Source organism: Diaporthe batatas (assembly GCF_019321695.1).
Source record: "Diaporthe batatas strain CRI 302-4 chromosome Unknown Contig00015, whole genome shotgun sequence".
Lineage (NCBI taxonomy): Eukaryota > Fungi > Ascomycota > Sordariomycetes > Diaporthales > Diaporthaceae > Diaporthe > Diaporthe batatas.
The window spans coordinates 927,264-949,496 of NW_025408562.1; the positions used below are offsets into that span (position 1 = coordinate 927,264).

General features: G+C 56.9%; 8 protein-coding genes across 8 annotated transcripts; 4 read left to right on the forward strand and 4 right to left on the reverse strand.

The window, feature by feature from the left end:
* The first annotated feature begins 429 nt into the window (after nucleotides 1-429).
* Nucleotides 430-2,159, forward strand: KVR01_011318 (uncharacterized protein). Its single transcript, XM_044782084.1, has 2 exons — nucleotides 430-738; nucleotides 833-2,159. Exons 1-2 carry the CDS (start codon nucleotides 693-695, stop codon nucleotides 1,762-1,764), a joined length of 978 nt encoding a protein of 325 aa, XP_044639693.1. The 5' UTR covers nucleotides 430-692; the 3' UTR covers nucleotides 1,765-2,159.
* KVR01_011416 (translocon subunit SEC61) lies at nucleotides 1,516-4,403 on the reverse strand. The gene is made up of 3 exons (XM_044790283.1): nucleotides 4,064-4,403; nucleotides 2,548-3,892; nucleotides 1,516-2,492 (listed from the first exon to the last, which is right to left on the reverse strand). Exons 1-3 carry the CDS (start codon nucleotides 4,071-4,073, stop codon nucleotides 2,417-2,419), a joined length of 1,431 nt encoding a protein of 476 aa, XP_044639791.1. The 5' UTR covers nucleotides 4,074-4,403; the 3' UTR covers nucleotides 1,516-2,416.
* A 94-nt stretch (nucleotides 4,404-4,497) lies between these two features.
* On the forward strand, nucleotides 4,498-6,692 carry KVR01_011170 (tRNA dimethylallyltransferase). Its single transcript, XM_044794920.1, has 2 exons — nucleotides 4,498-4,911; nucleotides 4,973-6,692. Exons 1-2 carry the CDS (start codon nucleotides 4,780-4,782, stop codon nucleotides 6,278-6,280), a joined length of 1,440 nt encoding a protein of 479 aa, XP_044639545.1. The 5' UTR covers nucleotides 4,498-4,779; the 3' UTR covers nucleotides 6,281-6,692.
* A 676-nt stretch (nucleotides 6,693-7,368) lies between these two features.
* On the reverse strand, nucleotides 7,369-13,196 carry KVR01_011207 (serine/threonine-protein kinase GCN2). The gene is made up of 5 exons (XM_044782040.1): nucleotides 10,573-13,196; nucleotides 10,323-10,420; nucleotides 10,017-10,263; nucleotides 9,500-9,753; nucleotides 7,369-9,397 (listed from the first exon to the last, which is right to left on the reverse strand). The coding sequence occupies exons 1-5, from the start codon at nucleotides 12,940-12,942 to the stop codon at nucleotides 7,477-7,479; spliced, it is 4,890 nt and encodes a 1,629-aa protein (XP_044639582.1). The 5' UTR covers nucleotides 12,943-13,196; the 3' UTR covers nucleotides 7,369-7,476.
* An 852-nt stretch (nucleotides 13,197-14,048) lies between these two features.
* KVR01_011244 (uncharacterized protein) lies at nucleotides 14,049-17,518 on the forward strand (the record flags this gene model as incomplete). Its single annotated transcript, XM_044794907.1, has 4 exons — nucleotides 14,049-14,115; nucleotides 14,171-16,121; nucleotides 16,469-16,668; nucleotides 16,734-17,518. 4 exons carry the CDS (start codon nucleotides 14,049-14,051, stop codon nucleotides 17,516-17,518), a joined length of 3,003 nt encoding a protein of 1,000 aa, XP_044639619.1.
* KVR01_011377 (uncharacterized protein) lies at nucleotides 17,129-18,956 on the reverse strand. The gene is made up of 2 exons (XM_044792935.1): nucleotides 18,529-18,956; nucleotides 17,129-18,447 (listed from the first exon to the last, which is right to left on the reverse strand). The coding sequence occupies exons 1-2, from the start codon at nucleotides 18,866-18,868 to the stop codon at nucleotides 17,621-17,623; spliced, it is 1,167 nt and encodes a 388-aa protein (XP_044639752.1). The 5' UTR covers nucleotides 18,869-18,956; the 3' UTR covers nucleotides 17,129-17,620.
* A 482-nt stretch (nucleotides 18,957-19,438) lies between these two features.
* Nucleotides 19,439-20,842, forward strand: KVR01_011263 (uncharacterized protein; the record flags this gene model as incomplete). Its single annotated transcript, XM_044792512.1, has 4 exons — nucleotides 19,439-19,450; nucleotides 19,598-20,115; nucleotides 20,177-20,378; nucleotides 20,459-20,842. The coding sequence occupies 4 exons, from the start codon at nucleotides 19,439-19,441 to the stop codon at nucleotides 20,840-20,842; spliced, it is 1,116 nt and encodes a 371-aa protein (XP_044639638.1).
* A 469-nt stretch (nucleotides 20,843-21,311) lies between these two features.
* KVR01_011266 (uncharacterized protein) lies at nucleotides 21,312-21,812 on the reverse strand (the record flags this gene model as incomplete). Its single annotated transcript, XM_044784655.1, has 3 exons — nucleotides 21,312-21,420; nucleotides 21,491-21,580; nucleotides 21,655-21,812. The coding sequence occupies 3 exons, from the start codon at nucleotides 21,810-21,812 to the stop codon at nucleotides 21,312-21,314; spliced, it is 357 nt and encodes a 118-aa protein (XP_044639641.1).
* Between the last annotated feature and the right edge of the window lie 421 nt (nucleotides 21,813-22,233).

Genomic DNA, 22,233 nt, shown 5'->3' on the forward strand with positions numbered 1-22,233 from the left:
GGCATAAGAGTTGGATCGTATGGATTGTGATGGGAGAGCGACCAAAGCTTGAGCATGTCGTATCCGCAGGATTTATGTTGGGCTGGGGTCAAGCAACAATCTTGCAGCCGGGAACAAGAAAATGTTTGCCCTGCTCCATGCACTAAATGGACCTGCCTTAATGCAACTAAAATATCACTTGATTTAAGCTTGTGGTAATTACACAGAGAATCTTGTCAACGGCCCGTGTTGGTTGTGGCTATAGCATCAGGTTGTTGTTGTAGGCGGTGCCGAAGCGGGTAAGTACTCAGACTTACATTGAAGCTGACCCCCAGCGGCAAGTGGGGCGCACCCCACAAGCGTCATCAGCCGCCCAGACCACCTGGGTATTATGTACTGTAGAATGTATCTAACCCACCTGGGCAGTCAGTTACCACTCGTCTCCGGCGTCTCAACTTGGTCCGATTTACAAGACACCTTGCAACCACAGCGAGTGCTGTCTTCTCCTGAGGTGACAGTGCCACTCCCATCTGTTTTGATTTGTCCATTTTACACAACCCCTCGCCTACTTGGGTTCCATTTCCGTTCGAAATGTTTGTTCGTCACTGATCCAAAGCCACGTTTCCCCTTCCTGTGATACCCACCCCGAAGCATCTCCCTCCTTATCAGCAACATCCCGATCGTGCCTCCGTATCACTCCACTCTTCGACACCATGGCGACCAAATTTAACACCAAATCGCCCACGATGAAGCGTATTAGTGAGTCCCAAAATCCTCCCAAATTCCCCCAGGCCCAGGGCCACCCGGACAAACCGGACGCCAATTACTGACAGAGGCAACCCACGCCACCCAGTGCGCGAGGCCCAGGAGATGTCCAAGTCGCCCTCGCCAGACTACACCGCGGCGCCGCTGGAGACGGACCTCTTCGAGTGGCACTTCACCCTCCGCGGGCCGCCCGGGTCCGCGTACGCCGAGGGCCTCTACCACGGCCGCATAGTCCTCCCGCCGACGTACCCCCTGCGCCCGCCCTCCTTCCGCTTCCTCACGCCCTCGGGCCGCTTCGAGGCCAACCGCGAGATCTGCCTCTCCATATCCGGCCACCACGAGGAGACCTGGCAGCCCGCGTGGGGCGTGCGCACCGCCCTCGTCGCCCTGCGCAGCTTCATGGAGACCGACGCCAAGGGCCAGCTCGGCGGGCTCGACACCACCGACGCCGTGCGCGCGCGGCTCGCCGGCGAGAGTAGAGGGTGGCGGTGCGGCGCGTGCGGCGGCCGCACCAACGAGGAGATCATCAGGGAGTGCGAGGACGCCGCGAGGGCCGCCGAGGCCGAGGCGGGCGCCAGCGGCGGCGGGAGGGACGACGTCGAGGTGCCGCCGGAGCTGAGCATGGGCTTCAAGGACGAGATGGAGAAGAAGGCTGCTGCTGCGGCGGCGGCGGCGGCGGCTGCCGGGACGGCCGTGGAGGAGGACGCCGAGGCCGCGGAGCTGGCGGAGGGCTTCGTGCAGACGGTGCCGCGGGCACAGCTGGGCGAGGGCGGCGCGGCCTCGTCCGCGGCCGCCGGGCTGGCGCGGCCGGGCCAGTCGGTGCCCCAGCCCACGAGGACCCTCCCGCTGCCGAACGCGGCGCACAACAACACCGCCGTGCCGGCCCAGCAGGCGCAGCTGCTGCAGCAGCAGCAGCACACGCTCAACGACAGGGGGGTGCCGAAGTGGATCGATAGGGTCATCGCTGCGCTTGTGGTCTGTCTGGTGGGCATGATATTGAAAGTCATCGCGGGGCGGTAGCAGGATTTATGCATTTTGCGTTTTGGGTCTGGTAGGCTACGGAGTAAGGCGTTCCTGTGTGTGGTTACGTTCCCCCTTTTGGGTTGGAGGCAGACTGGTACTTAGTTAGATGCTCCAAAACAAGAGCAATGGAGTGGTACAAGTCCATGGTCGACTAGAGTTGGATAATGGAGGGCAGCTATATACCGATAATTATCGCTGTGCTGAGCATCGCCACGGGCATGTTGGAAGTAAAACAACAATACAGACATGACACTTGCTAATACTGTTTCCTCACTGGGCTGGCTCTCTGCGACTTTGATAGACCACGTCCTGACCAGGGGCAGTTGCACAAGACAGCTCGCAAGACCAAGCATGTGGTGGGCTCTAAATCAGTTTCCAAAGCAAGCGACACCGGTATTAGATGCTTCAATATGCTATAAGGTCATTTACACATCCGTCCTGTGCGGGCGGCTTGCACGGAGCCTTGTGTTTCTCCATGGTGTAGCGAAAACATTGAATGCTTTTCCCAACCCGGATTGCTAAGCCTTCCCTCCTTTTCGGTGCAAACTTAGATTGTTAAATACACGCGAGCCCATCCTCCAAAACCACCCCCATTGGCTCACAAACGCAAGCAGCCTCAGACCGCTTGCATACCTCTGGGCAAGTCTGTCTAGCCCATGATCATGCCCTTCATGCTGGACATATCGCCTTCCTTGGCGGCGATTTCGAAGTAGCTGTAGATAATACTGCGGGGCGCTTGTTAGCAGGCGGATCAAACGGCGTGGAGTAGTTCAGACTTACGTGACAGCGAGCAGGGTTCCGGTTCCGGACCCAAGGGCGCCCATCAGATCGCTAGCAACGGAGAGAGCTCCGATGCAAGCGCCACCGAAGGCGGCGGCGGTGGGAATAATACGCTTGAGCTCCTTGTACATGCTCTGGTCGCGGTGACCAGCCATGACAAGACCCTGGTCCTTGAGCTGCTTGGCAACATCGCGAGGGCTGGAGCCGGAGACCTCGATCCAGGTCTTGGAGAAGATAGCACAAGCGGTGAGCATGTAGGCGATGTAGACGAGCGTGTGGATGGGGTCGATCAGAGCATCCTTCATGTTCAGAGGTGGCGACATGTAGTAGACAAGACCAGAGACGGGAGACAGCTGGCCGGATCCCTCCTTGGCCTCCCAGACGCCAAAGAGACGGACGAGGAGGTTCTCGCCGAAGCGGGTGGCGAGCATCTGGGAGATGAGGAAGACGTTGGAGGACAGGGCCGACTGGAGCATGATGGGCATGTTGGAGGTGTAGAACAGGCGGACGGGGTAAGAGCCACGGGCACCACGCTGGCGGGAGGACTTGACGGGGATCTCGACGCGGAAGCCCTGGAGGTAGATGACAGCGGCGAAGACGACGAGGGTGGCCAGCAGGTTCATGATGTTGGGCAGGTTCTGCCTGTAGAAGGCCTCCTGCAGGGCGCGCTGCTTGTTGGGCCAGGTCATGAGCAGGTGGAAGAGGGCAATGACAGCACCCTCGTACTCGGGGCCACGGCCAGTGTTGATGCTGGTCGGGGAGAAGGCCTTCCACATGATAGACTCGCAGATGTTGGTGGCGATGAAGAGAGAGATACCACTGCCGAGGCCGTACCCCTTCTGCAGAAGCTCATCAAGCAGAATGACGATCATGCCAGCAATGAAGAGCTGGAGGATCAGCAGGACGACGATACCGGCGCCGAGGTCGGAAGGAGGGCCGTAGAGGCCGGTGAAGACGTAGACAGTGGCAGTGCCAGCAGACAGGATGAAAGCGAACAGCTTCTGGGCGGTCTGGTAGAGCTCGCGGTCCGACTTGAGGTCGAGGTTGACGTCGATCAGGTGGGTGCCAGCGAGGAGCTGGAAGACCATGCCGGACGAGACGATTGGGGTGATACCAAGTTCCATCAGAGTTCCTCGATTACTCGCCATCATCATACGCAGCCAGTATAGCGGGTCGGAGGTGTCAGAGGAGACGATGCCGTACAGGGGCATCTGGCTCATGACCAGGAAGATCAAGAGGGTGAGCCCAGTCCACATCAACTTTTGGTTGAAGGGGACCTTGGTCTCGGGCTGCTGAACCTCAGGGAGGAACGGCACGAAGGGCTTGACCAGGTCGAGAAATCGTACTGCAGGGCAATCGCGCGCATGTCAGCAGCTTGCCCAGATGCAATTGACCACGAGGCGCCGTCACTGAGGCACGCCTCGAGCGCGGATCGTGAACGCGGAGCTCGAGGTGGTCGGGATCGCGACCGCACGATGGCACGATGGCACGCGAGGGCGACGGATGGACAACTTACGGCTACTCATGATGGGCGATTTTTGGCGGGAATAATCTCGACTAGAGATTCATCCAAGAAGGAGAGAAGAAAAGAAGGTGAGCGGCAATGGCTCGGTTGAAGAAGGAAATGTAGACAGAGGGTTGGAAAGGAGAGGAAGTTGGTCGAAGGCGTTGCTGAGCCGCGAAATAATGGATAGATCGCAGGTTGGGTTGAGCTAGCTAGGCTGTCTGTAATCTGGCTTCAACTCGGGCCAGGTCTGGCGGGTGGTGGCTCCTTGTGCGGCAGCCCTCAGTCAGGCCGTCAGTGCAGGGGAGCTCGGTCCCAAATTGTTGATGTGTCCAGAACGGGGCCCACCGCCAGCAGTGGATCCACCAGGCCACCAATTGCCTGTGGTCGAACCTGGGCGGAATCTCTCCTCATCCCTGCACCCCTCCACACTCCCAGCACAGCTAGAGACTCCACGTGACTATGTGCTAAGATGAGTTGAACACCACTACGGATACCCGAAGAGGACCCTTACCTCTGCGCTAGACACTAAAGTGCTAAGCATGACTTTTACTCGTTTGTCGGGGCCGAGGCGGCCAAATTCTTTTTTGAGGCTTGGACCCTTGGGAGACAAGCAAACAAGCCACTGGTAGGCACGTTCTCACTCAACCCGCACTTGTTATTTGACTTGGTAAAGGGCTGTCTCGAGTCACTTGTTCGGATGGTCTCCACAACCGTTTTAAAACCATATGCTTAATTCTCGGTTGTTCCCTCATTTACTTTACAGGCATTTGCAATGCTATTCCACAATGTTGGCTCGCCAGACCCCTACGGCCCCATTGTTGGTCATCCTGGGCTCGACAGGAACCGGAAAGTCTGAGGTACAATATACTTCCTATATAAATAAGACGTGCCGCCGTTTTAGCTGATGATTCCTGCTAGCTTGCTGTTGATCTGGCAGTCCGCTTCAATGGCGAAATTATCAACGCAGATGCTATGCAGATGTACAGGGGTCTGCCCATCATCACCAATAAGATCTCAATAGAAGAGCAGCGGTCTATACCACACCATCTTTTGGGCAACATAAGTCTGGACCAAGAGACCTGGGTAGTAGGAGTTTTTAAGCGGGAAGCCAACCGTATCATCCAAGAGATCCGCAGCAGAGGACGGGTCCCCATTGTTGTCGGGGGCACGCATTATTACACAAATGCCCTCCTGTTCAAAGACAGCCTGGTGGAGAAAGAAAATGCTCCCCAGGAAACAGACAGTGTCCAGGACAACTCAGTGCAACATCCGATCCTGAATGACACCACAGAAGCCATGTGGAAAAGACTCAAAGAAGTCGATCCCGTCATGGCTGACAGGTGGCATCCCAACGACAGGCGGAAGATCCGCCGCTCCCTGGAGATATTCCTCACCACGGGGAGGCCGGCGTCAGAAATCTACGCCGAGCAGCAGATCAGGAAGAGGGCAGAGCCAGCACCGCAGCAGGACTTCTCCAAGCCCGACGCGTTGATGTTCTGGGTGCACTCCGAGTCCCAAGTGCTAAAGGACCGGCTCGACAGGCGGGTCGACAAGATGCTGGAGAGGGGTCTCATGGACGAGGTCGCACAAGTCGACGACTACCTGCGGTCGAAATTAAAATCCGGAGAGCAGGTCGATCTGAGCAGGGGGATATGGCAGTCGATCGGCTTCAAGGAATTTCAGCCCTACCTGCAAGCCGCAGAACGAGGCGCCGACGCCAGGGAACTCGACAAGTTGAGGCTCGAGTGCCTCGAGACCATGAAGACCGCCACGAGGAGGTATGCAAAGTACCAGACGAAGTGGATATCGAAGCAGATGCTGCCACTGCTGGAAGAAGAAGGGGACCGGGACCGCCTTTACGTGCTTGACAGCACAGACGTCACGCGGTACTCGGAAAATGTCCTCGACAAGGGCGCGTTCCTGACGCGGTTGTTCCTGGCCGGGGACGTGATGCCGGATCCACCCAGCGTGTCGGATGCCGCCAATAGTGTGTTGAACGCGGCCGTGGAAACTGCCTTGTCGTCACAGCGCACGGCCTGTCGGAAGCATTGCTCAACTTGCGACGTTACCCTCCTGACTGAGGAGGGCTGGCAGAAACATGTCAGGGGCAAGGCTCACCGTCGCAAAGCCCGGCATGAGAAAATGACTGCCCTGGTTCCAACACAAGACACCGAGGCCGGAGGTGTGGGGGATGACACAAGACCTGCAGACTCGTCTCAACCTTGATGGGTATAAGGCTGTCGCCGTCATATAATCCAGGGTCGAGGATACTCGGACATGGAGGGACATGTCGAGGTTCCTTGCTCTTGTTCCAATTTCCAGGCCACAGCCCTCCCCTTGGGGCACAGCGATTTGACTGGGCCCTCGCTCCCTTTCAGGGTGGAAGCCCACAAGGTGCTGGGCTTCTCGCCGAGCAATGTTATATCTAAGCTTGAGATACCACCAGACGGGAGTGTTTTAGCGACATGGCCCTCTACGTCTGACTTTCCGCGGACGCACATACCGCAGAAATGACGAATTGTACAAATCAATCCACAGTATTCGGTACGTGATACGGAATGAGGATATTTTGGGAGACTTGTTGTCGTACCAGCTATACAACCACATGCATTATTATCGCAACCACTACACCTTCAAGAACTTTATATGATACCCTCCCAGAGCCCCTGTGGCTTGGCTCTGATATGTCATTATCGTGTGGGGAGGTGTCCTACACACTTTCTGTCTAGATGTCTTGTAAGAGGTTAGGACTGTGTCTTGCAAAAGGTATTCATGTAAGAATTCTACCCCATGTAGGGTTATCCCCCATAATGTTGAAAGATAGGCGCCGCGGCTGCGAAGACAGACACCCCCGGGCACGAATGAGTAGCGCACTAATATAACTTTCTGGCCATGGGTCGGAAGGTCGAGACAAGACGACGCCGAGTAGGATCGGGCTCCATTGTCTCTTACGTTAGTAACTGGGCGCTGGTGAGAAGCAGCAGACATCCCTTGCGATGCTGCATGTTCCATGCGACGCGGTAGGGCATGATGTGCTCCTCTGGGTTTTCGATTGACCTCAGGCTAGTTGTGACCCACGACAAGCAGAACATTCCGAAATGATTGATTATCTGTAAAACCATCCTCTTCGTGCATATTTGGCTTCTGGGATATGGGGCACGATGTTGCACAGAGATGTCGCTGCGACTCCATCTACGGCAACGATTCTACCGTTCGGCACGGATTCCTCTCGCCCCGGCCTACGTAATCTACAACATCGCACCTGTCCCAATTTCAAGTGCCATTCGCTGTCAGTTGAAGGGAACTGTGTGGTACTTCATTGCTTGGGTATTTAAAAAAAGACAGAGACAATAGTCGACAACAACAAGACTGCTAGGAACGGCAGACACCTGACTACCCCCCCCCTCCCCCCCTTCTTTATCCTAGGCCGCCAAATCATAGTAGATACAACTCCCCGTCCGGAAGTTGTAGACAAAAGCATGCTTGAGCCCCGCGTCGCGGAACTCGAGGAGCATGTCCTGGACCTCACGCACGTACTTCTTCTCCGCGTTGGTGACGTCGAGCCGCCGCCAGGTGTCGGGCTCGGACAGGCTCGTGCCGCGGATGGCGCCGAGCACGCCGTCGGTGGTCTCGATGGCGGCGACGGGCCCGCCCAGGAAGCCCTGCACGAGCCGCGCCGCGCTGCTCTGCGCCTGCTCGACGACCGTCTGCCGGTTGAACTTCTTGGACTTGGTCTGCGCCGTGAGCACGCGGACCTCCTGCGGGTGGTGCTGGTGGCTGTGGCCCGAGTGCGGGAAGGGCCCCGCGTCGCCGAGGGGGTTGGGCCCCTCGGGGTGGGCCAGGCCGCCGCGGGGCCGGGAGGAGGATGATGATGATGCGGTCGTCTTTGCGCTGGATTCGCGCTCGCGCATGTCGCTGCGCAGCCAGCTCAGCAGCTCCCTCGCCGGTAGTTCTTCGTCCGGAACGTTGCGCCAGAAGGTTTTGATTTTCAGGATGTCCGCCTTGACGATTATCATCCACGCGGGCTGCTCCTCTGGCCTGTCCGGGATGAGCTCGTCTGGCGAGCGTGCCTCATCTGCAAGTTCTGCGCTGATGGCATTCGTCTGTAGGGCACGTAAGACCTCGAGAGCCGTTGATCGCCTAATAACCGGGTCAAAGCTGGCCACGAGCACGTCACAGCGTCTCTCGCTGAAGAGTCCGTGTGACTCTTCTTCTGCTGCCTTCTTCAAGAAGGCCTTCCCTCCAGTCTTCACGGGCACTTGCGCCAGCTTCTCCCAGGGCAGGCTGACCCCGACCGCGTGCCGCTCCCCAATCAAGCTGCTGCCGGCTTTGTGACGATGCTCCTTTATGAGGCTGTCGTATCTCCCACCAGCAGCCAAGACAACCCTCACCTTCTTGTCAAATACGCAGGAAAACATGATGCCGCCTCTGAAGAATGCCTCGTTGACAGAGTATAGAGGACTGATATATATCTTGGTCTTGACTCCAAGTACTTTGCAGTACTCCGTGACTTCCTTTAGATGAGCAATAGTAGGTGAAGCCTTTTGATATAGGTCAGTAGCCCCGAACAACGACTTCAGCTTGGAAAACGTCTTGGCCGGTGTGTCTCGAAAGTCGAAGCGCTGAAGTTCGTCGACGCTCGTCGCTGAGACGCCGCACTGAGGTGCGCGTAATTCAGCTCGTAGCTTCTGCCAGGTCACGCCTTGCACGTTGAGCCTGCTCAATGTCTCGGCAGCCGATCGCCTGATGGACTGCTCGACACCACAGTACTCGAAGATGAGCTGAAGGAGATCAGCATGGCCAAGCTGGAATGCCATCTGGCTTGAGGACAGCGTTGGAAAGGCGGCGATAATGTCATCGACCACAGACAGGACACGGGCTTCTTTCAAAGACAGGTCCAACGTGTTGGTTGCCACGATATCGAAATCCGCGACGCCTATTTGATTGGGTTGTCCGCCACCTTGTTGTTCCCTGTAAACACTGCCGAACGAGTATGACAGTTGGGGAATGGCATTTGTTGACTTGGCAAGCATACGAGCCCGGCCCATCTTTAGATCAAATGGTAGCTGCAGCAAACTACCGTGGCTGTCCAGTAGCTTGACCGCACTGGTGTAGTGGGAGGAGGCAGGATAGAGGTTTGGTGTGGGCACCTCAACGGCACCGTGGCACTTGAAGATGGAGACCAGCGTCTCCTTCACAACACGTTGGCGAAGGAGCTCTGTAGCTGACAGAGTCTGTGCCTGCATGTCCCAAACGAAGTCTTTTGCGCGGTCTACCTTTTTGGAAAACAACGTCGACAGTATTTTCTCGAAGAATGGAGAGTTTGGATCCGCCACACCAGCACTGTGGTATATTTGTAAGCATTTTGTCTTTCAACTACGTTTCAGTGCGGAGGGGCGCAGAGACGACACGCAAAACTTGGGAATGGGGTGCGCGGGATCTTACATAGCTCGCCGAATTGTGTCACTCTCCATCTCATCCGGAAGTTTGTTGCTCTTCAAGAGCTCAGTGCTCGACGGGCGTTCTTTTGGGTTGTGAGTGAGCAGAGACATTATAATCTCTGCTTGAGCCGCTCCATGGTCAAAGTCGGCGGGCAGTACGGGATGCGGCCGACGAAGATCCTCAAGGACCTGGGCTCTTTGCATGCCAAGCATTGGTGGATAACACATTTCGAAGAACATTATACCCAAGGAGTACATCTAATAGAATTGATGTGTTAGTCAATGATCAATTTGCAAACTTAGGAAATCTACTCCAGGTGACTGGTCCGCGTACTCCGACTGCCACAAGACCGAAACCAAGCAAGATTGGTAGTTGTGGCACGGGAGTTTCGAGACATGGAATGAATGAGACGAGAATGACAATTGTCTAGATCATACGCAGTGCGCAGCATACAACCTCGTTTCACGGGTCGGTGAAAGTTCACCTGGAAGTTGTGATAACAAGCATCAGAAGTACTCACATCGACTTTGGAAGTGTAGCTACCACTGCCGCCTGACTTGACTTCAGGGGCAACATAAACCGATGTGCCGACGCTTCTTGTCATGTCCTCTTGATCCAAGAGGGACGCGTGCGAGTGTGCCCTGTCTGAAGCGATGAGACCCTTGCTGGCCAGTCCAAAGTCTCCTATTTTGACATTGTTGACGCCATCCGGACCAACGCTGATGAATATGTTGTCTGGCTTGAGGTCACGGTGAACGATGTTCAGACTTTTGAGCGCTACGAGTTAGCTGCCCCGAACTTGGCAATAAGGTGAAGGGCCGCATACCTGTGCACATGAACCAGCCCCTGTAGTATTTGACGGAATAGTCGCCAAACCTCCGTCTTGTTCTTGGCCAGGTTCCTTGCGATGAGGTCTCGAAGTGTCTAGGAATCAGTCAGCTCAGTTTGTAGCCACGGAAGCAACCTTCTGGAGCATATTTGCCTGCTCCATTCATTTGTCTATTCCATCTGGGGGTATTCCAGGGAGTACATTCAGAGTGATTCTGGTGCAGATCGGCAAAGCACGTAAAACTTACCCGCTTCTCGCAATACTCCATGGAGATGTACAAGATTGTCCTGTACGGCCTATGACTTGACCGGCGTCCGCGCTTGCGTACAGGCAGGAGGTGTTGGGCGCCTTTCGCCCCATACGTGTCGGTCCCAGTTCCATCGTCCGATTGGTCCGAGTCCTCTTCGCTATCGCTTTGTTCGTCATCATCAACATCGTCGTCGTCATCCTCCTCCTCATCGGAGTCACTGTCGTCGTCACCGAACTCGATATCCAACCCCCTGCTCGAGGAAATGAAATCTAAGCCACCTTGGCTTGTAGCGAACTCGATATTGAAATCGCCTTGTGATACAGTGTCCCGAGATAATTCGGTGCCGCCAGCGTCAGTCGAAGCATCCTCGTCAGTTGCCTCGGACACATCGTACACCTCCTCCAGCCAGGTGTTGAAGTAGCGTACAACAGCAGGGTGACTCAGTTGGGAGAGGAGTCGCACCTCCTTCAAGACTTCAGTCAAGCCGCCTTGAGACCCTGATGAGATCTTTTTGATGGCGTATATCTGACCGTCAAGCTTTTTACGTGCCTTTACGACTTCACCGAAGCCACCCTTACCCAGACGGCCCTCTTCGACAAAGTCTTCCTTGTATCTAGATGAAGTATGAATGCGATTTGTCGTGGAGTTGTGCCGAGATCTACTCCGAACTGGCGCAAGTCTGGGTAAAGAGCTAAGTGCAGAGCCACCCATAGATGTATCCTCGACGAATAGAGGTGCATCTGTAGCCAAGAATTCACTTGAGCTCAACTCGAAAGCACGCGGCCTCTTCTTGGGGTCCGACTTGAAGAAGAATTCGACCAACTCTTCTAATGCGTCTGACAGCGACAGTGAATCCATGAGATCTACCGGCGAGTGATACTTCTGAGCCACATCAAGACCGAGAATCATTTGGAGGAAGACAAGTCCAAGATCCCAGATATCGGTCTTTTGGGTATACTGAGCTTTGGACGCCGCCGCGATCTCAGGAGGGAACCAGTAGGCGGACTTGGCATCCCGCATAGATGTCACTGCCTGGGTTGTCGTGCATAGATTGTGCAGCTCTCTCTGGTAACCCGCATCGGCCAATTTTGGGATCATATCGCCCGTCGGTTCTGTAATCAAGAGGATGTTTCCGGGATGGATGTCCTGGTGCACGACTCCTTGGCTGTGTAGCCAGCCTAGAGCGTCTAGAAGATTGACGGTGCAGCTCCGGACTCTGTTAACATCCAGATGGCCTGACCACCGGAGTAGCTTTTCGAGGGACCCATCTTCAGCAAAAGGGCTCAGGACACTGACATCCCAGCTGATAGCGTTTGCGATGTCGTTGGCAGTGCGGCCGATCTTGTAATCAAGCACCTCGAGGACAGCCTGATGACGGAGCTTCTTCATCGATTCCAACTCCGACTCTAATGCCTGTAGCTGCTTCTTGAACTGCGCTTGATCCTTCCCAGCAGAATGGACCTGAACCTGCTTTAAGGCGAGCCTGGGCCGTTTCTGGCCGGTTGGAAGCACTGGGCGCACTTCGTAGACCGTTGTTATGGGACCAGCGAAGTACTCAGTCTTGCCCGTGACAGCATTGAAGACAATGGAGTTGCCATGGATGTCGGTCACCCTGCAGAGCTGGTCAAATACGATGCGTTGACCCTCTGAAACTCGCGGGTCGTCGGTAGATGCGAATGCGACATGGCTGGGTGGATTCTTCCTTCTCGACTCCTTGACCCTCTCGTCCTGCCGTCTGAGCTCTTGCTGGACCATCTGACCGAGATACTTTTCTTCTTCCTTGGTGTCCTGGAGTTTCTTTTGCTCTTCTTTGTGCTTCTGTTCCTGCGCAAGCTGAGCCATGGCAGCTTCATGAGCAGCCCGTTCCTGCTCGAGGGTTGGGAGCGCATGTCCAGCAATCTTTGACTGGGCAGCGTCTTCGAGGATCTCCCTAATCCCCTCGACGAGGCTCATCATCATGACCTCTTCCTCCTTGACGAATTCCTTGGTCTGCGTGTCGATATAGACCTGGACTTTGTACAAGGTTGCCTCCTTCAGATTGCCGTGCTCCTTGAGTGTGAGGAGCGGTGGCGACTTGGGATATGTAGCCACCAAGACCACTCCCAGAGTAAGAGCAACATCGTCGTCGGACGTGGCTCTGATGCGAATATCAAACGAAGGTTCGGCCTTCTTCCAGGCGCTATGGGCAGCCTTGATCACAAAATCGTCGCCATAGATGGCCTCAAGGGCGGTGATTTCGTCCTGCTGGCGTTCCTCATAGCTGGCCTTGAGGGCTGGGGACGGCAGTCCGGCCAGCGACGGGCCTTGGTTGGGCTCATTCTTCTCTACGTTCTTCTGAACATTCTTGTTTCTCTTCTTGCCAGCCATAATATCATGAAGAGCATGGTTCTGGGACAAGGCTCGACCTCGCAGGGGTGAACTGAGACTGAGAGTCAGAGGGTGGGGTTTGTGCAGTCACCCACGAAATGCGGGTGATGGTCGCGGGTGAAATTCGCGTTGGTTGGTTTCGTTGACTGACATGAGGATTGGAAATGTATGGTTGTCCTGTAAACATCCACCGTTTATTGTGGATTGTGTTGCAGGCAGGTTGTTGGGCAGGACAACCTCGACAAGAGTGTGACACACAGTGGCAGGCCTGGATGTGGTGGGCAGTTCAGATAACCAGGACCTGGGCAGTTAAGATGACCACAGAGCTCCCCCCAGCTGACCGACTTCAATTCTTTCGTAGGGCTGACTGCAGGCCAGATCCCCTACCCAGAGCCCCTAGGCGGGGTCCGTCCCTTCTGTGGGCAATACTGGCGAGGCCCAAGGTAACCTACTTAGGTACCTAGTTAGCTAATTCCGTCTGATTTACCAGGGAACAGAATAAAGAATACTTGAATAAACATTATGCCTCTTAAGAGCAGACCTGGAAAACTGTTTATCTACCCATAAGTAACTAGCGTGCCGTCAGAGTGACCACTCCAAGCTACAGTACATGGTATAATGTGCCTACTTGTATGCATAAGAGCGGCTAGGTCCAGTTGGAGTGCGACGCTCTGCAGGCCTGGTCCAACAACTACCAGCACATGTGAATTTGCGCGCGCATCTTGAAATCTTAATACAAAGATAATGTTTGGAACTCCTTTGAAGTTCCATGCTCCATCGCATCTCCTCCCCCCTGATCCTACCTGACACACACAACTGCCGCCGCCCGTTGTCCAATCGTCCGTGTACCTTTGAGCTTCCGCTGCAGCTTCTTAGCGCCCGCCCGGCCTTGGAAGCGGCCCTCAGCACGGTAGCACCTGGACACCCGCAGCGATTGCCCGGTCTACCGCCAAGCACCCAAGTAAACACCCAAGAACGCGACGCTCCGACCTGCTGCCCAAGATCGCGTAAATCACCTATTCACATTCCAGTCCGTTCCAGGAACTTCATGATTACAATTGACCATTAGCAACATCACCTAAATCTCGCCCTCCACTGCGGCCACAATGCTTGGCTGGGCCTTGCACAAGGCGACGGGCAACGCGCCGCAGAACGCGCCCAACCCAGGTCCAGGTACTACTTGCTGCTACTTGCTCCAAGCACCATGACTTACGCGCTCTGCCTACAGATGATACATTCGCCGAGCAACCGGACACTCCCGCCCCCGTATTTGCAGCAAGGGCCTTCAAGCGCGCCCTCTTCGGCACGCCTGCCCCTCAGAGGGAAGTTCAGTCTAGGAAAGAGACCAGGGCTGCCGCAGCGAGGTCAGAGAAGGCCAGATCCTCCAACGTCGACGACTACAAGAGATATGAATCTCCTACGAGACCACCAGGTATCCTTCTGACTCCAGGCACCGGAACCTCGCGTCGGAAGCGTGTCTCCTTCGGGCGCGATGTCAAGTCTAACACCCTGGCCGCCAACACCGAGGCCGCCAAGTCGCGCCCGCGCACAAAGTTGCAGGAGGCCCTCGAGAAGTCGCGCAAAGAGAACAACAGGGCTTCGGGCGGTGATAAGGCTAGGAAGCCCACCTTCGACCTCGAGGAAGCCGAGGGCGACGGTGCTTGGGAGGAGGTTGACGAGCTCGACCGCGAGCCGGACATTACTGTGGACCTGAACGAGCCAAGGTCGCAGTCGGGGCAGTACTGGAAGAGCGAGTTCCAGAAATACCACGACGAGGCACGCGCCGAGATGGAGAAGCTTGTTAAGTACAAGCAGCTTGCCAAATCATACGCCAAAGCCAAAGACGCCGAGGCCCTGGACCTGAACGAACGGCTCAGAGAGGAGCAGTCCAAGGTCGTGCAGATGGAGCAGAAGATCACGGAGCTTGCGGGCCAGGTCACGGCGAAGCAGGGCCAGGGCAAAGACACCCGAGACGACAGGAAGCTCATGAAGGACCTCACGCGCCAGACGGCCCTCGCCGTGCAGTACAGAGAACAAGTCGAGGAGCTGGAAACGCTGCTGCGGGAATCGGGTTATGACACTGACGGAAACCGTCGGCGACGTGGGGGTACATCTCCCAGGACTGCGCAGACGCTCCTCGAGACCCAACGGGAGCTTAGGAAGGCGCGTGAGCAGGTCAAGGAGCTGAACGACCTCCGCTATGAGCTCAAACGCGTCAAGACGGAGTTGAGCACGGCCGAGCAGCGGGCCTTGAAGCTCGAGGGCGAAAAGAAGAAGGCGGTTGCAGACCTGGCCAAGAGCGAGCTCAAGGTAGCAGATCTGGAGCGGAAGCTGGCCAAGGCTGAGCAAGACCGACAGAGGAAGGACGTCCAGTGTGAAAAGCTGAAGGCCGACTGCGATGCTCTCCGGGAGCAAAACAGGACGCAAAGGGCGCCAAGAAGTGGGAGCACGCAGCAGCTGAAGCAAGACCTTGATTTGCTGTCTGCCGGCCGCAATGCCCTGGATTCCTGGGAGTACAAGTTTACCGATGCCCCGCCTACGGCCAGAGACCGACAAAGCACCCGTCGTCGCGGGGTGGAGGATGCGAGTGCCGCAGTCGACAATCCCAGGCTGGACCAGAAGAGGTTCTCGGATCACACGTCGCTTGGACAACGCTTCCAGGGCTTAAAAAACAAGGGCGGCGATGGGACGGAAGATATCGGCCATGATCTGTTACAGATCAGGCCTCGCTTGGGCGAGATCCAGACCGAAGCACCTCTGGCTCGCTCGGCTTCCCGCTCGGCCAAGAGGAAAGCGTCTGGACTGGCTGCACTGGACCATCTTGCTTTCCCCGACGAAGACTTCACACTAGACACACCCAGTCGGAAGATCAGCCGGACACCGTCGCGCGAGTTCAGGGTGTCGAAATCACCACACGCAAAGAGCAACAGGCTCTCTGCGCCCCAGCCCACACTCAGTGAACCGAAGAGTCCGGCTCTCGGTCTCGCCAGGGACAGGGCGCGGACCTGGAAGCTCGATCAAGCGCCGGATAACCCGACGACGGAGGCCGTATCCTCTAGGCCATCGTCTCTTCCTGCTGATCGAAGAGCCGCTGCTATTGCCAGATTAGAGCAGAAGAGAGCGGAGCGAAGGCGAGGCCACGAGAGCGCTGCGCTGCCTGGCAAGGAAAATCTGAGGCCGTGAGCGAGGATGGTTGGCGGCAAGGAGTACAGCGGTGCTGGGATGCTGGTGGAAAGATTCATTGTTTGGATGAGCGACTTTTCGCAGGGCCATTATTTGAGTTGCCCCCTGGATTTGGTGTCTGGAGTACTAAGGAATTGGCGCGAGGTTGGCCCTACGGGAGTAAGCCCGGTTCTGTATATTTGCATTTCCTGATATGGATAATCAGAGCCTGAGAGCGTGGTCGTTGTGAGCGAGCGAGCGATAGCCCCGCAGCCCGTCGAAGATTAAAATAAGAGACGCACTTGTCAACCTTCCACCGCTGCACCTCTTAGCATATATCTCTCTCACACAAATCATACTGTAGCATGGACTCCAAGCCACCGGATATGGACGGCGACGAGTCGGACGACTCAATCGAGACCGAGATCCAGGACCTGCAGCAGAGATTAGAGAAGGCCAAAGCCCGCCTGAGAAACCGCAAAGCAACACCGCTCAACGGCACGGGCCGTGAGACTCACAATGGCGGTGGCGCTCACCACCACGCCGCGCTCACACTCAACAAATGTCTGTCATTTCAAGTCCCGCCCACACACAGTTGAGAATACGCCGGCTGACCCATCAAAAAGCAGCCTCGCCCCCCCACAAGACAACGCACTTCCTCCTCCTGCTCGCAGACTCGGCCCTGCCGCTAGGCTCCTTCGCCTTCAGCAGCGGCCTCGAGTCCTTCCTCGCCCACAACCGCAGCAGCAGGCCAGGGCCCGGGGCCAACCCGCAGTTCGACCTCTTCCTGCCCGTGTCGGTCTCCTCGTACGCATCAACCACCCTCCCCTTCGTCCTGGCGGCGCACCGCGACCCGCGGCGCCTGCCGGGCCTCGACGACCACCTCGACGCGGCCGTCATGTGCACGGTCGGCAGGCGCGCGTCCGTGGCGCAGGGCCGCGCGCTGCTGGGCATCTGGGAGCGGTCGTTCTCGGCGTCGGCGGCGCTCGCGGGGGGAAGCGGGGACCACCACCACGCCGCCGCCGCGGCGCTGGGGGAGTACGCGCGGGCGCTGCGGGCGCCGGCGGGCAGGGGGTTCGACGACGACGGGACGGGCATCCCGCCCGTCGCGGCGCACCTCGCGCCGCTGTTCGGCGTCGTCTGCCGCGCCGCCGGGCTGGGGCTGCACCAGGCCGCGTACGTCTTCGTGCTCGGCCACGTCAAGGCGCTCGTCTCGGCGGCCGTGCGGGCGAACCTGCTCGGGCCCTACCAGGCGCAGCGGCTGCTCGCCGGCAGCGGGGTGATGGGCATGATCGCCGCGGCTGTCGAGCGGGAGTGGGACACGCCCGTGGAGGAGGCGGGCCAGAGCGTGCCGGTGATGGACCTCTGGGTCGGGAGGCATGAGGTCTTGTATAGTAGGATATTCAACAGCTGAGGCTTTTTTCCCTTGTATCATGTGGCGTCGGGCTGGCAACCGTTCGGCCGTGCTGTTTATTTACTACGAGTTGTGTCAGGGTGACAGCCCTGCTCCCTGCTTCTAGTCGCTATCATCGTCACTGTCGTACGAGACTAATGGGCCTGCTGCCGCCTTCTTCTCCTTGGACGCGACCGCCACCTGCGCGGATCTCAGGGCCGCCAGCGTGCTGCTGGAGAAGATGCCGTTCTCCTCGAGCTGCCTCTGGGTCTCGTCCGCCGCCGCCTGCGCCTCGGCCTCGCCGCTCTCGAGCATCAGGCGCTGCTGCTCCTCCAGGCCCATCTGCCCCTCCCTCGCCCTCGGGTTGACCGCATTCTCGCCCCTGGCAAAGTGCACCTCGTCCGGCGCCTCGTAGCCCTCCAGGCCGTAGCTGCTCTCCACCTTCCGCCTCTTCCTCGCCTCCGGGTCCCTGCCCTCTATCTCGGCCACGAACTCCTCGGGCAGCGCGCGGCGCACCGCCTCGGCGGCCTGCTCCTCGATCCTCCTCGCCTCGCGCGCCTGCGCCATCGGGTTCGGGTCGGCCGTCGCCCACCGCACGTTCAGGATCTCGCTGTGGTCCAGGCTCTGGTGCGCCATCGCCTCCTTGGCGAACTGCGCGTTCGCCTCGTTCGAGTACGTGATGAACGCGACGCCCCTCGTGTTCAGCACCCTGATCCGCTCGACCTCCCCCCACTCGGCAAAGTGGCGCGCCACGATCTCCTCGATGTCGTCGCTGACGTGGATCCGCCCCACGTACACGGTGCGGTTCTGCCTCATGAACGAGCCCACGCCGCCCATGTCGTCGCGGTAGTCGCTGAACTTGTCGCGGCCGAAGCAGTCGACGTTGGGGTTGAAGAGGTCGTGTATCGTCGGCAGGCGGTGCAGGTACTCGCAGTCTTGGCCTTTGGGGCCTGTCATGATGGATGGGCGTGAGCAGACCATCCTCCCACAAGAGCAGGAGCACCGAGGTGAGCCCGGGGGCAACGACTTACATATCCCTCGCGCAAAGAACAGGCAAAAGTAGGAGCCCGTCACCCTGTCCGCCTTTGTGTATCCGCTGTCCTTCGCGACGTTGCACCTCCCCTTTGCGGCCTTCTGGGATGCGTACTTGTCCTCGCGATCGCCGCCAGACCACTTGTTGTACCAGATATTGAAGGTCGTTCCTGTCTGGGGCGGTGGCTCCGACTTGATGAGCTCCGGGTCGATCTGCGGCCGCGCTGGGCGCTTCTTCTTCCTGATGATCTTCTTGACTTTTCGGACTGCAGGTTCCGCGACTTCGTTGCTCGTTGGGACGAGCGCGACTTCATCTTGGTGTTCTGGTGAGTCGGCCATCTTGGTTGGTGGTTTGGGTTTGTTGCTGGTGGAAATTTGGGGCAGGAGGCACAAGGCTGAGGCGGGTAATAATTCAATGGCATGTATGTACGAAGTACGTAGAGAATTGGGATTACTATGGCGCTTGGTAGCTGCACTCAGCCCACCACGGTAGAGCAGCCTGGGGGCAAATTTAAGTGGGGCACGCAAAGCCCAGTGTGCCCCTCCACACTGCTACTGCTGGGCTCACCTAATCCCAATATCGCCCGTAACTCGCTCATTCAAGATTCACGATACTCGGCATTCCGGATTGCTAGAGGCGGAAAGAGGCACCGGCTTCCAGATCTGTAGCCAGACTAATCATATATGGGTTGTCATCGTGTCCAACGCTTTATTCGGTGCCAATAGTCCGCTCATCGCAGTCGACACATTCCTTCCGGCAGTGAAGCGCTCGCTGACTACACACGAGAAAGGGTAGTCTCGAGCACCACCGGATCTTGAACCCGGTGACTGGTGTCTCGTTTCTTCTGTTGAATCATACATATTTCCCTAGGCGCATCATCGTGACCTCCGGTCACACCCGCCGCGAAGATGGTCAACATTGTATGTATTCTGAGAACAGCGCAATCCTTCTAGCCATTGTTCTGGCTTTCTTTTCTTGCCCCAGGTAGCATACATGGCTATATCGTGTGGCTATGTGAAACTGTCTTCCCGACTTGTAAATGGTGGCTGACTTGTATACTGGTCTAGACGGACAAGATCAAGGAGATTGAGGATGAGATGAAGATGACCCAGAAGAACAAGGCGACAAACTACCATCTGGGTCTTCTCAAGGGAAAACTCGCCCGCCTCCGAGCACAGCTGCTCGAGCCCGGTCCGGGTGCAGGAGGTGGTGCCGGCTCAGGGTTCGACGTGAGCAAGAGCGGTGATGCACGCATAGCGCTGGTGGGATTCCCATCCGTGGGAAAGTCGACCTTCCTGTCGAAAGTCACCAAGACCAAGTCGGAGGTCGCGAGCTACGCCTTCACGACGCTCACGGCCATCCCCGGTGTGCTGGAGTACGGAGGCGCCGAGATCCAGCTTCTGGACCTGCCCGGTATCATCGAGGGCGCGTCAGAAGGAAAGGGCCGAGGGAGACAGGTCATTTCCGCGGCCAAGACGAGTGATCTGATCCTGATGGTGCTGGATGCCACAAAGAGGGCGGAGCAGAGGGCCCTGCTCGAGGCCGAGTTGGAGGCTGTTGGCATCCGCTTGAACAGAGAGCCACCGTGAGTCGTGTCCTGCAGATGGACGCTCCTGTTGAGACCGTCGCTGACCGCGAAACTGCAGGAACATTTACCTGAAGCAAAAGAAGGCGGGCGGCATGAAGATCAACTTCCAAAATCCACCCAAGAACCTCGACGAGAAGATGGTGTACAACATCTTGCGTGACTACAAGATACTCAACTGTGAGGTCCTCATTCGTGATGACGAGGCAACGGTGGATGATTTGATCGATGTCATCATGAAGAACCACCGGACATACATCAAAGTGAGTCGAAGACGAGTCACCTCTCCCTTCGTCACCATTCCCATGCGTGGGACCGACCCACTTACTAATATGACCTCCAGTGCCTGTACGTCTACAACAAGATCGATTCCGTCAGCCTAGACTTCCTGGACCGGCTGGCGCGCGAGCCCAACACCGTGGTCATGAGTTGTGAGCTCGACCTGGGCATCCAGGACGTGGTGGACAGGTGCTGGAAGGAGCTGGCGCTGATGCGGATCTACACCAAGCGGCAGGGCATCGACCCGGACTTTAGCGAGGCGCTGATCGTGAGGAGCGGCAGCACCGTCGAGGACGTGTGTGACCGCATCCACAGGACCCTCAAGGACACCTTCAAGTTCGCCATGGTGTGGGGTGCGAGCGCCAAGCACGTGCCGCAGCGGGTCGGCCTGGGCCATGTGGTGGCAGATGAGGATGTTGTGTATATCTCGACCGCGTGGAAGGCGTGAGGGAATCCATCACTTCTGAATCAAAAAACTTTCTCATTTGGCAAGAAAAGAAACATGCGTGTCTACGCTTGGCCATTCTCGGGCAGTCTGTTTATGCTGTTCATCAATTCGTTACCCGGAGGGGAGGTGGGGGATCTCAGTTTCTCCCGTCCTGTCCGCTCCTCCCTAACCCATCAAAATGCATCACTGGTATAGTTGCCTCTTCCTGTCAAACGCCGATGCCCTGGAAACCTTGGGGACCACCGATCCAGCCAGCCAAACCCTAACCGAGAGCCCGTCCGTCACCAATTAAGTGAACCAGGGCACGCCGGCCCCAGCATTACGGGCATCCAAAGCGAATGGCATCAGTTGCCGGAGAACCCAATCCTGTGAGGGCTTAGAGAAGAAGGGCCCAACACCCAAATCCTACAAAGGAGAACTGTTTTTGTCTTCGATAGAACGAGTAGCACGAAGAACCACGACCCATCGCCTATGCCTTGTTGGCTGGCTGGGCGTCGGCCTTGGGGCCAAAGAGACCCTCGCTGCTGTTGCGCAACCTCTTAGATGACGCTTGGGCGAAGAGGGACTTGGGCTTGACCCTGCGTTGAAAGTACCGTTAGCGAATACATCCCTCATCTGGGTTCGTTCACGGGGTTTGGTGACACGTACTTGCCAACCTGCTTGTTACGGAAGGCATTGAGCTTGGCCGTGCAAGGCGACATGATCTCGTCCGACGGGGAGACATAGTTGGTTCCAGACCTGGGATCGCAGGTTAGTTGTGGATACTCTTGAAAAAGCAATTGAGGAGAGAGGAAAGAAAGAAAAAAACCTACTGCTGGGCCTCCATCTTGGACTGTAGAACCTGGCGGTGGTACTCCATGCTCTTGACAGACGAGTCCTTGGTGTTGGGAGCAGCAGCGGCGGCCACGGGTAGGTTGGCGTCCTTTGCGCCCAGTACGTTGGCGCCGGTGTTGCTGGTGACAGAAGACATTTTGGCCTGGATTGTGATGGGTATCGCTAACAGTTCCTGTGCGGAACAACAACAGACGCTTTTGGACAAATGTCTTGCTGGTGGGGTTTGTTTGTGTTGGTGGATGCAGTGTACGCAATAGAACAGATGCAGACGGGTTGCGATGTGGCTTTCTTATTTCCGCTGCACGACAGAAAAGAGGAGGGGCTTCTTAGGATTGTGGATGCTCGATGAAGGGTCTGTGTTTAGTCAAACGGGACTGTGGATTGCACCTCAAAGAACTTGAGGGTTCTTAAAGGTCATCGGCTGCAGGGTGTGTGAGCGGCAATGTCAGTGAACGGCCGGTTGTTTACTTTTAGGGGCCCTGTCGTCCGGGGCAACCGTGAACTTTTTGCCCTCCCACCGGGCAGGAGTCACTACAAGAGTCACTACTAGCCCCTGC